Genomic DNA, 16,692 nt, shown 5'->3' with positions numbered 1-16,692 from the left:
CGCCACCACTCCCGGCTAATTTTTTTGGTATTTTTAGTAGAGATCAGGTTTCACTATGTTGGCCAGGCTGGTCTCAAACTCTTGACCTCAGGTGATCCATCCACCTGCCTCCCAAAGTGCTGGGTTTACAGGCATGAGCCACCGCACCCAGCCAAGCTACAATTTTGAGATCACTTACGGATTATAATACATTCATGTGCATAACTTTTGAGAAAATATGTTAACTCAGTACACGTTATGAGTAAATTTACCAGGTCATTTTGATAGGCATACAATTACATAAAATGTGAGAACACTTTGGAAGTGGCTATTAGTTTTATAGATCTGATTTTAAAATCATAAGCATCGGCTTGTAAGCTCTTAATAGTGGGGAAATTTCTTCCACAAATGGTTGTTACAAACTAACCATTGCTGGGAGCCGTAATGGTAAATAAACTCAGACAAAAGAGGGAGAAAATCCCTGGTTTCTGGGAGCGGATGTGGGAGTGATCTGTTCCATTGGGGACTATCAGGAAGATTTCAAAGAAGTGACATTGAAATGTTAGCATTGGCCAGGCGCAATGGCTCGCGCCTGTAATCCCAGCACTTTGGGAGGCCGAGGCATGCGGATCACGAGGTCAGGAGATTGAGACCATCCTGAGTAACACAGTGAAACCCCATCTCTACTAAAAATACAAAAAAAAAAAAAAAAAAAAAAAAAATTAGCTGGGCGTGGTGGCGGGTGTCTGTAGTCCCAGCTACTCGGGAGGCTGAGTGAGGAGAATGTCGTGAGCCCGAGAGGTAGGGCTTGCAGTGAGCCCAGATCGCGCCACTGCACTCCAGCCTGGGCGACAGAGCAAGACTCCGTGTAAAAAAAAAAAGAAAAAAAAATGTTAGCATCAACTTGAAAATGAATGGTTTACTGAGATGTGAAAGGATATTCTGTGCAGAAGGAAAAGCCAGGCCAAGACACATGGAGTCGAGAATAGGCTGAGATGCGTTTAGAGAGCTGATTCTCTCTACCACTGGTCAGGTTGGCTTCCCTTGGACTCTGGAAAATTCGTCTTTGTTTATTTTTTTTTGAGACAGTCTTGCTCTGTCACCCAGGCTGGAGTGCAATGGTGCAATCTTAGCTCACTGCAACCTCCACCTCCTGGCTTCAAGTGATTCTCATGCCTCAGCCTCCTGGGTAGCTGGGATTAAAGGCAAGCACCACCACACCTGGCTAATTTTTTTGTAATTTTGGTTTCTTCATGTTGGCCAGGCTGGTATTGAACTTCTGACCTCAAGTGATCCACTGTGTTGGGATTACAGGCATGAGCCACCACGCCCAACCTGGGAAATTAGTCTTTAAAAGACCAGTAGAAAAAAAGACTTTGAACACAATTTTGAAAGGCGTTTGCTACTAGCCCATCCCCACTCCCTCCAAATTTACCATCTTAACTGTACCTTAACCGATCATGCCCCCATTTTTATTATAACCTGGCTACGGTGCATCTTTTCTGGATTTAGGTGGGGTATTTAAACCCATTGAGCTGCTTAAGCAAGGTGCAAGTAATAAAATGGAGGGGAAGATAGGCAAGCCAAAAATGTGTTCCTGACTGGAAGGTCACACTTCTCTTTTTTTTTTTTTTTTTTTTTTTTTTTTTTTTTTTTGAGACGGAGTCTCGCTGTGTCACCCAGGCTGGAGTGCAGTGGCCGGATCTCAGCTCACTGCAAGCTCTGCCTCCCGGGTTTTTACGCCATTCTCCTGCCTCAGCCTCCCGAGTAGCCGGGACTACAGGCGCCTGCCACCTCGCCCGGCTAGTTTTTTGTATTTTTTAGTAGAGACGGGGTTTCACCGTGTTAGCCAGGATAGTCTCGAACTCCTGACCTCGTGATCCACCCGTCTCGGCCTCCCAAAGTGCTGGGATTACAGGCTTGAGCCACCGCGCCCGGCCGGTCACACTTCTCTTGACGCAGGATTATTTAGACAGTTTTTGTGAGGGCAAAGGATGTTTTACTCGTCTGTATATAATGTCAGCTGAGTATATATTCATTGAGCACTAAGTGCTCAGTGCCTGCTATGTGCCAGGCCCTATGAGAGTTGCTAGGACTAAATGAATCAGCAGTGCCTGTTTGCTAATTTAGAATGGTTTATTTGTCTTACCATTCAAGTGAACAGGTTTTAATGAAAGATGGGTCTGTCTGTTTTTTTTCCTGTAAGGACAACCGATGCAAGCTGTTTGACTCCCCTTCCCTGTGTAGCTCCAGCACTCGGTCAGTGTTGAAGAGACCAGAACGATCTCAAGAGGAGTCTCCACCTGGAAATACAAAGAGGAGGAAGAGCATGTCTGGGGCCAATCCCAAAGAGTCAACTAGTCCAGAGAAGGCCCATGAGGTTAGTTTCCTAGGTTCCTTTTTGCTCTAGCACAGATAATGTATTTTTCAGTTCTAAAAACTTCCACTTAGTGGTTCATTTATTTTCTTAGGTAAGTTTTGCTGGGGTTTTGTGTGTGTGTGTGTGTGTGTGTGTGTGTGTGTGTGTGTGTGTTTCTTTTAACAGAGATGGGATCTAGCTATGTTGCTCAGGCTGGTCTTGAACTCCTAGCCTCGAGTGATCCTCCTGCCTTGGCCCCCCAAAGCACTGGGATTACAAGTGTAAGCCACCACGCCTGACCGATACTTGGCTGTTTTCATGTTGGTTTTTCAATTGCTTTGAGTATGTTCATAATTGCCTGTTGAAGCAGTTTTAAGATGGCTGTTTTAAAATCAGACAAATCCAACATCCATTCATAGTATTGGTATCAATTGATTGTCTTTTCCTATTCAAGTTGAGATTTTTGTGGTTCTTGGTATGACCAGTGATTTTTCCATTGTCTCCTGTATGTTTGTGAGTCTCGGGTCTATGTAAATCTTACGTTTTAGCAGGCCTCCTCTGATACTGCAAGAAAGGTGTGGGTGGAAGTCCGGGTTCCCCAGCACAAACTCCATTGACACCTTGGGTGGGGACTTGTCTCATTATTGCTGGGAGGGAGCAGAAGTTCATACCATCCCAGTAGAGTGGTGACTGGGGCACTGTATGACAGCTGGGCAAAGGTGGAGGCCCCCGCTTGCTGTTGGCCATAATTGTTTCTGTGTTGACTGTAGTAGAATGATTATTGTTGAAAAGTCTTCTGCCTCAGTAGGCTATCCTTTGCCTAAGGAGAGCAGACTTGCTGTGTTGCTGTCTCCAGCTTCATGAGTTGAATGGTTAACTCGTTTGTTTTTAATTTTCTTATTTCTGGATAAACCTATTTGAATCTATGAATTTCCCACTGCTTTAGATTTGTCTCATAACTTTTGACCTGAAATGTTTTTATTATCATTTGTTGTAGATATTTTATTTCCTTTTAATCCAGACCTATCATGGCCTATTAAATACTTGATTTTTATAAAGGTCTGTCTAATTCTTCAAGTTAATTCATTGCATTGGTCATAGTTGTATGGGCTGTTTTGTTGTTTTCTGTTTCTGAGACAGGGTCTCTGTCACCCAGGCTAGAGTGCAGTGGCATGATCTCAGCTCACTGCACTCTTCACCTCCCAGGCTCAAGCAATCCTCCCACCTCAGCCTCTCAAGCAGCTGGTACTATAGGTGTGTGCCACCAAACCCAGCTAATTTTTGTATTTTTTGTAGAGATAGGCTTTCGCCGTATTGCACAGGCTGGTCTGAAACTCCTGGGCTCAGGTGATCCTCCCTCCTTGGCCTCCCAAAGTGCCGGGATTATAGGTGTTAGACATAGCGCCTGGCATGGGTGAACTAGTGTGATGGTTGTCTGGGCCTAAGTCCTGTGGTCCTTTATGTTATTCTGTTTATTCCGTGGCTAGACACACAAAACACTGGTTTATTTGTATGTTTTTCCTTCATTACACTGTCCTTATATTGAGGTTTGGTATTAAGCATTATAAAATGGTGAACTGCCTGTGTTTTCTGTGGCATGAAAAGGTTTAAGTAAATTGCAGTTTTAAAAGGTTAGAGAGATGACAGCTAAGAAAACATTTAGGCCTACTGCCTTATCGTATCTGCTTTTGTTATTAATGCTTTATGAACATTTTCTCTTTAAAGTATTGTTCTAAAAGAATATTTTAATAGCTGCATAGTATTTTTGTTTGGGGAGACTTGTTTGGTTTTTGTTCTTTCTGTTTGTGGGGGGCACAGGGTCTAGTGCTGTCGCTCAGGCTGGAGTGCAGTAGCACAATCACAGCTCAGTACAGCCTCCATGGGCTCAAGCACTCCTCCCGCCTCAGCCCCCCAGCAGCTGGGACTACAGACATGCACCACCATGCCCAGGTAATTTAAAAAATCTTTTAAAAAATTTTTTGTAGAAAAGAGGCCTTACTGTGTTGCCCAGGCTGGGCTTGAACTCCTGGGCTCAAGCAGTCCTCCCACCTCAGCCTCCTAAGTATCTGGGACCGCAGACACGGGCCAGTGCACCTGGCTGATAGTGTTTCAACTTTCAAGTATACTATAAATAATTGAATAAATCTAATCTTCTGGACACTTAGAATTTCCCTTCCCCTGATTTTCCTTTTATTTCTAATTAAAAATGAAATTCTGGGTTATAAGGGCAAGAACATTTATGAAACTTTACATTGTATACATGTCAGACAGTATCTATCAATATTTAAGAATATTCAGGCCGAGTGCGGTGGTTCACGCCTGTAATCCCAGCACTTGGGGAGCACAAGGCAGGTGGATCACGAGGTCAGGAGTTCCAGACCAGCCTGGCCAATATGGTGAAACCCCGTCTCTACTGAAAATACAAAAAATAGCTGGGCGTGGTGGTGTGCACCTATAATCCCAGCTGCTCAGGAGGCTAAGGCAGGAGAATCGCTTGAACCTGGGAGGCGGAGGTTGCAGTGAGCAGAGATCATGCCACTGCACTCTAGCCTGGGTGATAGAGTGAGACTCCATCTCAAAAAAAAAAAAAGGTTTCATTTTCTTTTTCTTTCTTTTTGAGACACGCTGGAGTGCAGTGGCAGGATCTTGGCTCGCTGCAACCTCCGCCTCCCCGGTTCAAGCAATTCTCTGTCTCAGCCTCCTGAGTAGCTGGGATTACAGGTGCCCGCTGCCACACCTGGCTAATTTTTTGGTATTTTTAGTAGAGGCGGGGTTTCACCAAGTTGGCCAGGCTGGTCTTGAACTCCTGACCTCAGATGATATATCCTCCTTGGCCTCCCAAAGTGTTGGGATTACAGGTGTGAGCCACTGCGCCTGGCCAGAATATTCATTTTCTTTTATCATAATAGAGATTGACCTTTTTATTTCCATATTTGTAAAACTTTTCTTGGATAAAACAATACTGTTAATAATTATTATGTATATATGTTGGCCCTCATGTTTTGGTTTATTTTCATATATTTTAATTTTTAAAAATATTTTAAATTTAAAGTATTTTAAATATAAAGTATTTTAAATTTCGTTGTGGAGAATATGTCAAGCATTGCTTGAGTACAGTTATCATACCTGTGATATTACGAAATATATGTTTAGTCTTCCTCCCCTTCTCCTGTCATATAACTCCTAAAATCCTTGGAATATCCAAGGTCATATCTTTTTGTATGCTGATGTATGCTTCAGGATGGGACTGGTCAATGGAAAGACAGACATGATTAGAGGTTGGAACTTTCAGCCCCATACTCCAATCTCTAGGGAGAGGAGAGGGGCTAAAGGTCAAGTTGATCACTCATGGCCAGTGGTTTAATCAATCATTTCTGTGTAATGAAGCCTCCATAAAACCTTGAAAGGATAGGGTTCAGAGAGCTTCTGGGTAGCTGAACACATGGAGGTTCCTGAAGGTTGGGGCACCCAAGGAGAGCGTTGCAGCTCCATGTCCCTTCTCCCATACCTTACCCTATGCATCTCTTCTTCTGTATCCTTTGAATATCCTTCATAATAAACTGGCAAATGTGTTTTCTTGAGTTCTATGAGCCACTTCTGGCAAATTAAAGCCAAAGAAAGGATCATGGGAACCCCCACTTAAAGCTGGTGGTCGTAGATCAGAAGTTCCAGAGGCCCAACTGGTGTCTGAAGGGTGGTGCGGTTTTGAGAACTGGGCCCTCAACTTCCTGATCTGACACTCTCCAGGTAGATAGTGTCAGAATTGAACTGGACAACACCCAGCTATTATCCACTGCAAAACTGCTTGCTTGCTTGCTGGTAGGGAGAAATCCCCTCATATCTGGGGGTAACAGAAGTCTCTGTCTTCTGCTATTGTTGGGTGAGGGAATAAGAAAAATACTTTGAGTTTGTGGGGTGTTTTCCTCATAGAAACATATACAGGGCTAAATTTCTGGTTTGTTTCTTTTTTTTTTTTTTTTTTTTTTTGAGACCGAGTCTCACTCTGTCACCCAGGCTGGAGTGCCATGGCTCGATCTCCGCTCACTGCAACCTCCGCCTCTCAGGTTCCAGCAATTCTCCCGCCTCAGTCTCCCGAGTAGCTGGGACTAAAGTCGCCCACCACCATGCCTGGCTAATTTTTTATATTTTTAGTAGAGACGGGTTTCACCATGTTGGCCAGGCTGGTCTTGAACCCCTGACATCAAGTGATCCTCTCCCCTTGGCCTCCCAAAGTGCTGGGATTACAGGTGTGAGCCACCACGCCCGGCAGAGCTAAATATCTTATTATCAAATGTCAAATATCCAGTCTGGGTTCAGTTTTCCCCAGTTGTCTCCTAAGCACTTTTATAGTTTGTTAAAATCTGGATCCAAATAAAGTCTATACACTGTAGTTGGTCAATAGGCCTTCTTACTCTTCAGATTTCAGTGCTCTATCTGTTTCCCTCTTGCATATTTTTATTTGTTGAAGAGCTCAAGTCATTTGTCCTGCAAAGGTTCCCATAGTCCTGTGGGGTCTTCAGACATTGTCTTCCATCCCCTATATTGCCTTAAAAACCTAACTCTGGAAAGGATGGATTGAATTCCAGTTTTATTTGTTTGGCAAGAATATCACATAGGTGATTTTGTCTACTTTGATCAGGAGGTATAATGTGCCGGGCAGCCATTGGTGATTGCTGCCCAGATTTTTTACTTCATTTCCCTAGGGTTTCAGAAAGATGATACTGCAGTTTTTATGTTCTTTCCTCATTAATTAGCTAGAATATATCTATAAAGAGAAACTTACACTCATCAAACACTGTGGTTACCCTTGGGAAAGGCAGGATGAATATTGGATCTCTATTTGTCAGTTTCCAAATAATGCCCTACCAAGCATCTTCCAAAGTTGAAAGCAAGACTTATAGTTGTTTTTCAATAATAATTAGGAATTCATGGATTAAAACATTTGATGTGGTTCTGTGTATTGCACATATTGTCCTTTTGCTCAAATTATCCCTTTAACAGCTGGCTTCCTCTTCTCATTGAATAAAGCTAAGACATAGGCCAGGCGCGGTGACTCACACCTATAATCCCAGCACTTTGGGAGGCCAAGGCAAGCAGATCACCTGAGGCCAGGAATTCAAGACCATCTGGCCAACATGGTGAAACTCCGTCCCTACTAAAAATACAAAAATTAGCCAGGCATGGTGGTGCGCACCTGTAGTCCCAGCTGCTCCGGAGGCTGCGGCAAGAGAATCGCTTGAACCTGGGAGGCGGAGGTTACAGTGAGCCAACATCATGCCACTGCACTCCAGCCTGGGTGACAGCGAGACTTGTCTTAAAAAAAAAAAAAAAGCTAAGACATACTTTTTCTAAACTTAGTCCTAGTTTTGTTTTTTTTTTTAATTTTTTTATTTTTTTTTTGAGACGGAGTCTCGCTCTGTCGCCCAGGCTGGAGTGCAGTGGCCGGATCTCAGCTCACTGCAAGCTCCGCCTCCCGGGTTCACGCCATTCTCCTGCCTCAGCCTCCCGAGTAGCTGGGACTACAGGCGCCCGCCACCACGCCCGGCTAGTTTTTTGTATTTTTTAGTAGAGACGGGGTTTCACCATGTTAGCCAGGATGGTCTTGATCTCCTGACCTCGTGATCCGCCCGTCTCGGCCTCCCAAAGTGCTGGGATTACAGGCTTGAGCCACCGCGCCCGGCCACTTAGTCCTAGTTTTAACCCCCCTTGTTTCTTTCTCTTTTTTTGGAGATAGTTTCCCTCTGTCACCCAGGCTGGAGTGCAGTGGCACCATCACCACTCGCTGTAGTCTTGACCTCCCCAGCCTCAGGTGATCCTCCCACTTCAGCCTCCCAAGTAGCTGGGACTATAGGCACACACCACCATGCTCAGCTTGTGTGTGTGTGTGTGTGTGTGTGTGGGTAGACAGGGTCTTGCTGTGTGATCTGGTCTGGAACTCCTGGGCTCAAGCGATTCACCTGCCTTGCCGAGGCTGGTCTGGAACTCCGGGGCTCAAGCGATTAACCCACCTGGGCCTCCCAAAGTGCTGGGATTACAAGCATGAGCCATTGCACCCAGCCTAACCACCTGGCCCCCCCCTTTTTAAAAAAAAAAAAAAAAAGGAAGGATAATTTAGTTTCAGAGCAATTCAGTTAGACACTGGAATAATAGGAGACCTAGTCAATAACCCACATTCGTTTTTGTTCACTCCAGATTCAATAAAATAAAAACTTCTTACTAAATGTAGGCATTAACATTTCAGTCTCCTCGAGACATGCTCCAAGTGAATGTTTTCAGAAGTTCCATTCAGAGCCCTTGTCTCATTCTCTACCTTTGATTCATTACAGACGCTTCATCAGTCTTTATCCCCGGCATCTTCCCCCAAAGGAACCATTGAAAACATTTTGGACAACGACCCAAGGGACCTTATAGGAGACTTCTCCAAGGTAATTGCAAGCAGAGCTGCTCTGGCAAGTGTAGGAGTGAGTGTGGGTATTTAGAACCCCACTCAGCCTGTCTCCCTCCCCAGGGTGGTTCCTGGCGTGCCTCCAAAAGGACACAGTTAAAGAATGTTAAAGGTGGGGAAGCAAACTTAGTTTTCATGATCGGGTATATGTTGGTTTCTGAGACTGTAGATCTTGCTATTGCTGATGGGCAGTTTTAGGTGGGGAGCTGTCCACCAACCACCTTGATTATAACCTGAAGACCAGGCTTTCTGGGAACTGTGTTACTATAAAAATAGTAATTAGGCCGGGCGCGGTGGCTCAAGCCTGTAATCCCAGGACTTTGGGAGGCCGAGACCGGTGGATCACGAGGTCAGGAGATCGAGACCATCCTGGCTAACACGGTGAAACCCCATCTCTACTAAAAAATACAAAAAACTAGCCGGGCGAGGTGGTGGGCACCTGTAGTCCCAGCTACTCGGGAGGCTGAGGCAGGAGAATGGCGTGAACCTGGGAGGCGGAGCTTGCAGTGAGCTGAGATCCGGCCACTGCACTCCAGCCTGGGCGACAGAGCCAGACTCTGTCTCAAAAAAAAAAAAAAAAAAAACAGTAATTAGCAGGATAGTATAAAGCAGAAATAAATCTGTAGCCTCACTACAAGTCTGCATGTTGAAAGGTTATCTTAGAAGGCCCAGTATTGAGACTGAATTTCTCCATTGTTCAGAGAAGCTTGGCCACTGAGGGAAAAGGCCCTCTAGAAAGTCTAGAGGAAGATCTTCTAATAGCCTGATACGCTACATGAAGGCTTGGCTGCAGTAAAATATAAGGCTAGGACAGGGAATGTGTCAGTAGCAGCTTCTTTAATCACATTTTGACTTGAAAGTTACCAGATCAATGTGGTTTTTTTTTTGTTTTTTTTTTTGTTTGTTTGTTTGTTTGTTTTGAGATGGAGTCTCGCTGTGTCGCCCAGGCTGGAGTGCAGTGGCTGGATCTCAGCTCACTGCAAGCTCCGCCTCCCGGGTTTACGCCATTCTCCTGCCTCAGCCTCCCGAGTAGCTGGGACTACAGGCGCCCGCCACCTCTCCCGGCTAGTTTTTTGTATTTTTCTTTAGTAGAGACGGGGTTTCACCGTGTTAGCCAGGATGGTCTCCATCTCCTGACCTCGTGATCTGCCCGTCTCGGCCTCCCAAAGTGCTGGGATTACAGGCTTGAGCCACCGCACCCGGCCCAGATCAATGTTTTATTCATTAATTTAGTTAACATTTATTGAAGCACTTATGTGTTAGGCAGAAATTCCGAAATGAGACCCAGTTCCTTCCCTCAAAGAATTTAGCATGTGGTTGGAGAGGTAAGACATGAACTACATGTACCACATGGTAGACTGAAATAAATTTCAGTGAGGTGTAAACATAAACAGCAGTCCGTGAGAAGTAAAAGGGTTTGTCTTGGCTAGGGGGTTGGGAAACGTATGGGCTTGGGCCGTTGATATTTCAGCCTAAATGGGTTTCGAAGGAACAAGGAGAATGAAGAGAACAAGCAAAGACCCAGCTGCATCCTCAGTTTTGGAACCTTCTCTTATTTGGCAGGGAGAGATGTGGTCTTACTATGTTGCTCAGGCTGTAGTGCAGTGGCTATTCGCCCATGCTATCATAGTACACTGTAGCCTCGAACTTCTGGCCTCAAGTGCTCCCCCTGCCTCAGCCTCCCAAGTAGATGGGACTACAGGCATGCACCATCACACTCAGTGGAATTTTCGACTTGAATTGAGGCCTGGTTATGTTTGTCTTAATGGGCCTGTGCATGGGGATAGATGAACTCTTGACTCAGCCAGTCGCCCTAATGAGTAATGGCTAATGTGTGCATCTTCCTCCTCAAGGCTAGGCTAGGTCTCTTTTTTTCCTATCCCCAGTGCCTCGCACCATGCTGGACATAGCAGGTGCTCAGTAAATGAGTGAAATCTATATGTTTAAGTGCTGTTCACAGTCTCTAACTACTGACATGTGGATTCTTGACAAAAGCAGGAGGAAAATGAGGTTACCTGAGGTTTCTTTATTTAAATATGCCTTACTAGCTAGGTAACCTTGAATACGGTGCCCAAAACGGGGATAATATACCTTATTGGTTTGTGTGAAAATTAAATATCAAGATGTTAATGAAGTAACTAGAAGAGTAACTAGTGTGTACTAACTAATTGTTTGCTTGTTTGTTGGTTGGTTTTTTGAGACGGAGTCTCGCTCTTGTCACTGAGACTGGAGTGCAGTGGTGCAATCTCAGCTCACTGCAACCTCCGCCTCCCGGGTTCAAGCAATTTTCCCGCTCTAGCCTTCCGAGTAGCTGGGACTACAGGTGCGTGCCACCACGCCTGGCTAATTTTTGTATTTTTAGCAGAGATGGGGTTTCACCATGTTGGCCAGGCTCGTCTCGAACTCCTGACCTCAGGTTACCCACCAGCCTCGGCCTCCCAAAGTGCTGAGATTACAGGTGTGAGCCACTGCGCCTGGCCATTAATGTTTGTTTTTTAAAAGGTGCCTCCTACCAGCCAGACAAACAGTGTGAGTGTGAATTTATATGGGCTTTCAGATTCTCTAAGTATCTTTTTTTCTTTTTAAGGGTTACCTGTTTCATACAGTTGCTGGGAAACATCAGGATTTAAAATACATCTCTCCAGAAATTGTAAGTCCATCCTTTTGGAACCTACCACACATCAGGTACTTGAATCTAGTTTTTCCTCATGGTCAAAGTTGATTCTCCTTGGTTTTCTCTCAACAGATGGCATCTGTTTTGAATGGCAAGTTTGCCAACCTCATTAAAGAGTTTGTTATCATTGACTGTCGATACCCATATGAATATGAGGGAGGCCACATCAAGGTATGGATTCCTGAGACTTGCTGTAGAAGGAGCCCTAAACAGGATCTGTGGTTTTAAAGTGGGGAGGACAGTGACACCTGGCCGCTTAGCTCATATGCTAGTTGTTAGAATTTTGAAACAATGCAGTGAGCGTGGAAGGCATTTGATTCCGGGTGCTCTTAACGAATGTTCCCTTGTCTGCAATACTCTCTACCACCTTGTGCGACAGTTACTCTTCATGTTTGTCCCTCACACCATCATTATCAAGGGCACCTGTAGGAGGTACCCACTGATGTTTAAGTCATTCAAGGGGATCAGAATGGGTTTCGTAGCATTTAAGAGGCTTGGGTACCAATGTCTGAGCACCCCAGGGCTCCTGACGAGAAGAAGCCCATCTCTGGCAACATGTCCCGGTGTCTGTGCCAGGCTTAGTGATGCCTCCAAAGTTGATTGTTCAGCAGGCTGCCTGGTTGAGGGGCGTGTTGGGACACACGTTCCCAAGAATAAAGGAACTGATTTTGCCATTTTAATCTTTTTTTTTTTTTTTTTTTTTTTGGAGACAGAGTCTCGCTCTGTCGCCAGGCTGGAGTGCAATGGCATGATCTCGGATCACCGCAACCTCTGCCTCCTGGGTTCAAGCAATTCTCCTGCCTCAGCCTTCCAAGTAGCTGGAACTACAGGCGCACGCTGCCACGCCCAGCTAAATTTTTTTTAATTTTTATTTTAGTAAAGACGGGGTTTCACCATGTTGCCTGGGCTGTTCTCGAACTCCTGAGCAATCTGCCCACCTCAGCCTCTCAAAGTGCTAGGATTACAGGCATGAGCCACAGCACCTGGCCTGCCATTTTAATGCTTTACCCAATTAATAGTGTTTAAATATAGTAAGGAGGTACGTTAAATACGATGTTACTGTTTGCCATTGTCTTGTAGCTTTTGAAAATCCCCAAATTTATAAAACTACCTATAAAGTGTACCATAGTCATATTTGAATTGCCCATTTCCAGTCCCCATGTGCATTACTGTATGACAAATGTGTACGGACCCTCAAAGCTCCATTGAGATACAGGTGCCAGATGGTCTACTGGGCTATTCAGCCGGAAAAACTGAAAAAATCACAAACTGGTCTTGTGGACTTAAAGATCATTTTTGTTGAATCATTACATCTTGCTGAATCATTACTTCATGTGTGAAACATGCAGGTTCCAAGGGTCTCTGTTGTCTTCATAGGGTGCAGTGAACTTGCACATGGAAGAAGAGGTTGAAGACTTCTTACTGAAGAAGCCCATTGTACCTACTGATGGCAAGCGTGTCATTGTTGTATTTCACTGCGAGTTTTCTTCTGAGAGAGGTCCCCGCATGTGAGTGCTGCATGGAACTGGGTTCTGGGGCAGAGGCTCCATGTTGCTTTTGTGGGACATGGTGGTTTGTGGCTTGCACTTGGAGCATATTGTAGCATATCAAGCAGTCTCTTGCACATAACAAGCCATTTTCATATGTAATTTTATCCTGAGGTGAACTTTGGCTCTTCCAGTCTCCCCGACTGTCCTTAGTCTGACCTGTGAGGCTACTGTTCATGTGACCTCCTTCAAGTATAAAGTAACCATTCCTTATGCAAATGCCAGAAAAGTGTGAAGACCTGATATGATATGATGCTTTGAAACACTTGATATTATTACCAATTTCAGGGTGAAAAAAAGGGGGCAAAGAGCTGCCCATCAGTCATTGTGTCCATTTTAAAAGGATTGTAAGCCTGGTATGTATCAGGCTCTGACAATAAAAATGTAACTACAGTAAAGCACAGTACAGTATAAATACCACAGCGAGCAGGACCAACAAGGACCCTGTTGCAGCAGAGATCCAAGTGGGGATCCATATAAATGCTAAGAAAACAGGAGGACAGGCAGAGAGGTGGGACAGAGAGTGCAGCTTAACTAGGATGGTTCAAGGGAGGATCACTTGCTAAAGTTTCAGACCAACCTCGGTAACACAGTGGGACCCCACCTCTATGAAAAATAGGAGGTGGGAGGATCGTTTGAGCCTGGCAGGTTGAGGCTGCAGTGAGCCATGATCATGCCACTGTACTTCAGCCTAGGTGACAGAGTGAGACTCTGTCTCTCTGTCACACACACACACACAGACACACACACACACAGAGGTTGTACTTGCATATACTTCACCTGATTTTATTAATTGTTAACATTTTGTCACATTTGTATGTACATGCTCTACACACAGGCAACTACAGTAGAACTTGACACTTTTTGACTGTCATAAGTCCTTCAAACATCTGTCTCCAAAGGATGGTCATTCATGAATGGAATTATTCACTCACCAGATTTTTTTTTTTTTTGAGATGTAGTCTTGCTCTGTCACCCAGACTGGAGTGCAGTGGTGCGATCTCGGCTGACTGCAACCTCCACCTCCCGGGTTCAAGCAATTCTCCTGCCTCAGGCTCCCGAGTAACTGGGACTACAGGCGCATGCCACCATGCCCAGCTAATGTTTTTATTTTTAGTAGAGACAGGGTTTCGCTATGTTGGCCAGGCTGGTCTCGAACTCCTGACCTCAAGTGATCCACCTGCCTCAGCTTCCCAAAGTGCTGGGATTACAGGCCTGAAACAAACTAGACACACATACACATACATATAAATTTTTTTAAAACCCACAAAAGATGCTGTTCTCTCTCTTTTTTTTAATTTTTGAGACAGGGTCAGTTTCTGTTGTCCAGGCTGGAGTACAGTGGCAGGAGCACAGCTCACTGCAGCCTCTGCCTCCCAGGCTCAAGTGATTCTCCCACCTCAGCCTCCCAGGACCACAAACATGCATCACCACAAACATGCATCACCATGCCTGGCTAATTTTTATATTTTTTGTAGAGACAGGGTCTCACTGTTGCCCAGGCTGGTCTCAAACTCCTGGGCTCAGGCAATCCTGGCCTCCCAAAGTGCTTGGATTACAGGTGTGAGCCACCATGCCCAGCTCAAAAGATGCTATTCTCTCAATTCTCTCATTTCCCCATCTTCCTCTTTAACAACCTCTAATATAAAGGACATTATTATACCATATTAAAACTTCACCTGGATATACAGACAACGCCCCATCTCTGTATTCTGCATTTGCAAGCTGCATGTTTATATTACCATCTACAGATATCCCTTACACTTCATTCCCCACTTGAGTTTCACCATCACTGGCTTTCTGTTGATCCACTGAGGAAAGATTTGAGAATCACAGGTGAACTGTGTTTTTTTTTTTTTTTTTTTTTTTTTTTGAGACGGAATCCTGCCCTGTCGCCCAGGCTGGAGTGCAGTGGCGCTATCTCGGCTCACTGCAGCCTCCGCCTCCCGGGTTCAAGCGATTCTCCTGCCTCAGCCTCCCAAGTAGCTGGGATTACAGGCGCCTGTCACCACGCCCGGCTATTGTTTTGTATTTTTAGTAGAAACGGGGTTCCACTATCTTGGCCAGGCTGGTCTTGAACTCCTGACCTCGTGATCCACTGCCTCAGCCTCCCAAAGTGCTGGAATTACAGGTGTGAGCCACCGTGCCCAGCTGAACTCGTTTTAACCACAGGCAAATGGTTTAAGTTACGTCCTGCTGAGGAAGCTGCTGCCCATCCCTCATGACTAGAGCAGCTACCGTAGGCCCCAAACCACTGAGCTTCAAGAGAAAATCAGTAGATACTCTCTTGGCTCTTGTGTACCAGATACCTTTCTAGATATTGAGGGAGAAGAGCAGTGAACAAAACAGACCAAAAATCTCTGCCTTCATGGAACTTACATTTCAGAGTGGACAGGAGTTCAAGAACAGCCTGGCCAACATGGTGAAATCCTGTCTCTACTAAAAATACAAAAATTAGCCAGGCGTGGTGGCGGATACCTGTAATCCCAGCTACTTTGGAGGCTGAGGCAGTAGCATCCCTTGAACCCAAGAGGCAGAGGTTGCAGTGAGCCGAGATTGTGCCAGTGCACTACAGCCTGGGCGTCAGAGTGAGACTCCGTCTCAAAAAAAAAGGTTACTGGGCGCGGTGGTTCACTCCTGTAATCCCAACACTTTGGGAGGCCAAGGCAGATGGATCGCAAGGATCACCTGGCCAACATGGTGAAGCCCCGTCTCTACTAAACATACAAAAATCAGCTGGGCGGTGGCACGCGCCTGTAGTCCCAGCTGTTCGGGAGGCTGAGTCAGGAGAACTGCTTGAACCCGGGAGACAGAGATTACAGTGAGCCTGAGATCACGCCCTTGCACTCCAGCCTGGTGACAGAGCGAGATTCTGTCTCACAAAAAAGGTGCTTCAGAGCAAAATAAGGCCAGTGGTGGGAGCTCCCAGGCAGGCTGGAGAAACAGTAGTGGGGCCGCAGGGACTCACGTGGGATGAACAAGGGGCAGAGCAGCAGTAGGGGTGATGAGCTGTAGGCCTCTGAAGGACTTGGGGTCTTGGGCTTTTTCACCAAGGGCGAGGCAGTAAGCAGCCATTGGCTGGATATTGAAGACCGTTCAGTTCAGGTAGAGGATAGAAACAGGGCCCTGAGGCAGGAGCAAGTTCAGCCTCCTTAAAAGGCACAGAAAGAAGCCCACTTAGGTAGAAGGAGGTGAGTGAGGGAGCCTAGCTGAAGAGAAGGCTGGGGTGGAGAAAGTAAGGGGAAGCTGGCTTAGATAGTGAAACTGTTGCTACAAACTGGTGGTGAAGGTGCTGGGCCGGACTCAGACGCTAGGACTGTTGGAGAAAGGAAAGTTGGGGAAGAGACCATCTACTGGCACTGGCTGTGAATGCTGCTCACGTGGCCAGGAACTTGCAACTTAGCACTGATTGTTTCTAAGAATAAATGTAAAGTTGGGAAGATGTGTATAAGGGGGACTTAGACCACAACTGCTACTTTGACTGCGTTGCCTGGGTGTTGCTCTGTGCTGGAAAAGCTAACCCTACTTTGGCCTTCCTTCCCCTGACTAGGTGCCGGTACGTGAGAGAGAGAGATCGCCTGGGTAATGAATACCCCAAACTCCACTACCCTGAGCTGTATGTCCTGAAGGGGGGATACAAGGAGTTCTTTATGAAATGCCAGGTAAGACTGGGACTGTGGAGAGCATC

The 16,692-nt window shown here is 45.6% G+C and overlaps 1 protein-coding gene across 5 annotated transcripts in view; it reads left to right on the top strand.

The window, feature by feature from the left end:
• The window catches only part of LOC105480393 (cell division cycle 25A), a 32,194-nt gene that overhangs the window by 13,354 nt on the left and 2,148 nt on the right, over positions 1-16,692 (top strand). For all 5 annotated transcript variants that reach the window (XM_024792487.2, XM_011739188.2, XM_011739186.3 and 2 more), the window contains 6 exons: positions 2,186-2,359; positions 8,665-8,763; positions 11,371-11,433; positions 11,530-11,628; positions 12,835-12,965; positions 16,555-16,666. In XM_024792487.2, the coding sequence (XP_024648255.1) occupies positions 2,186-2,359; positions 8,665-8,763; positions 11,371-11,433; positions 11,530-11,628; positions 12,835-12,965; positions 16,555-16,666 (678 nt within the window). The remainder of the gene's footprint in view (positions 1-2,185; positions 2,360-8,664; positions 8,764-11,370; positions 11,434-11,529; positions 11,629-12,834; positions 12,966-16,554; positions 16,667-16,692) is intronic.

Source organism: Macaca nemestrina, chromosome 2 (genome assembly GCF_043159975.1).
Source record: "Macaca nemestrina isolate mMacNem1 chromosome 2, mMacNem.hap1, whole genome shotgun sequence".
Classification (NCBI taxonomy): domain Eukaryota; kingdom Metazoa; phylum Chordata; class Mammalia; order Primates; family Cercopithecidae; genus Macaca; species Macaca nemestrina.
Note: the sequence above shows the minus strand (reverse complement) of the source record. Positions and strands in the feature narration are given on the sequence as shown.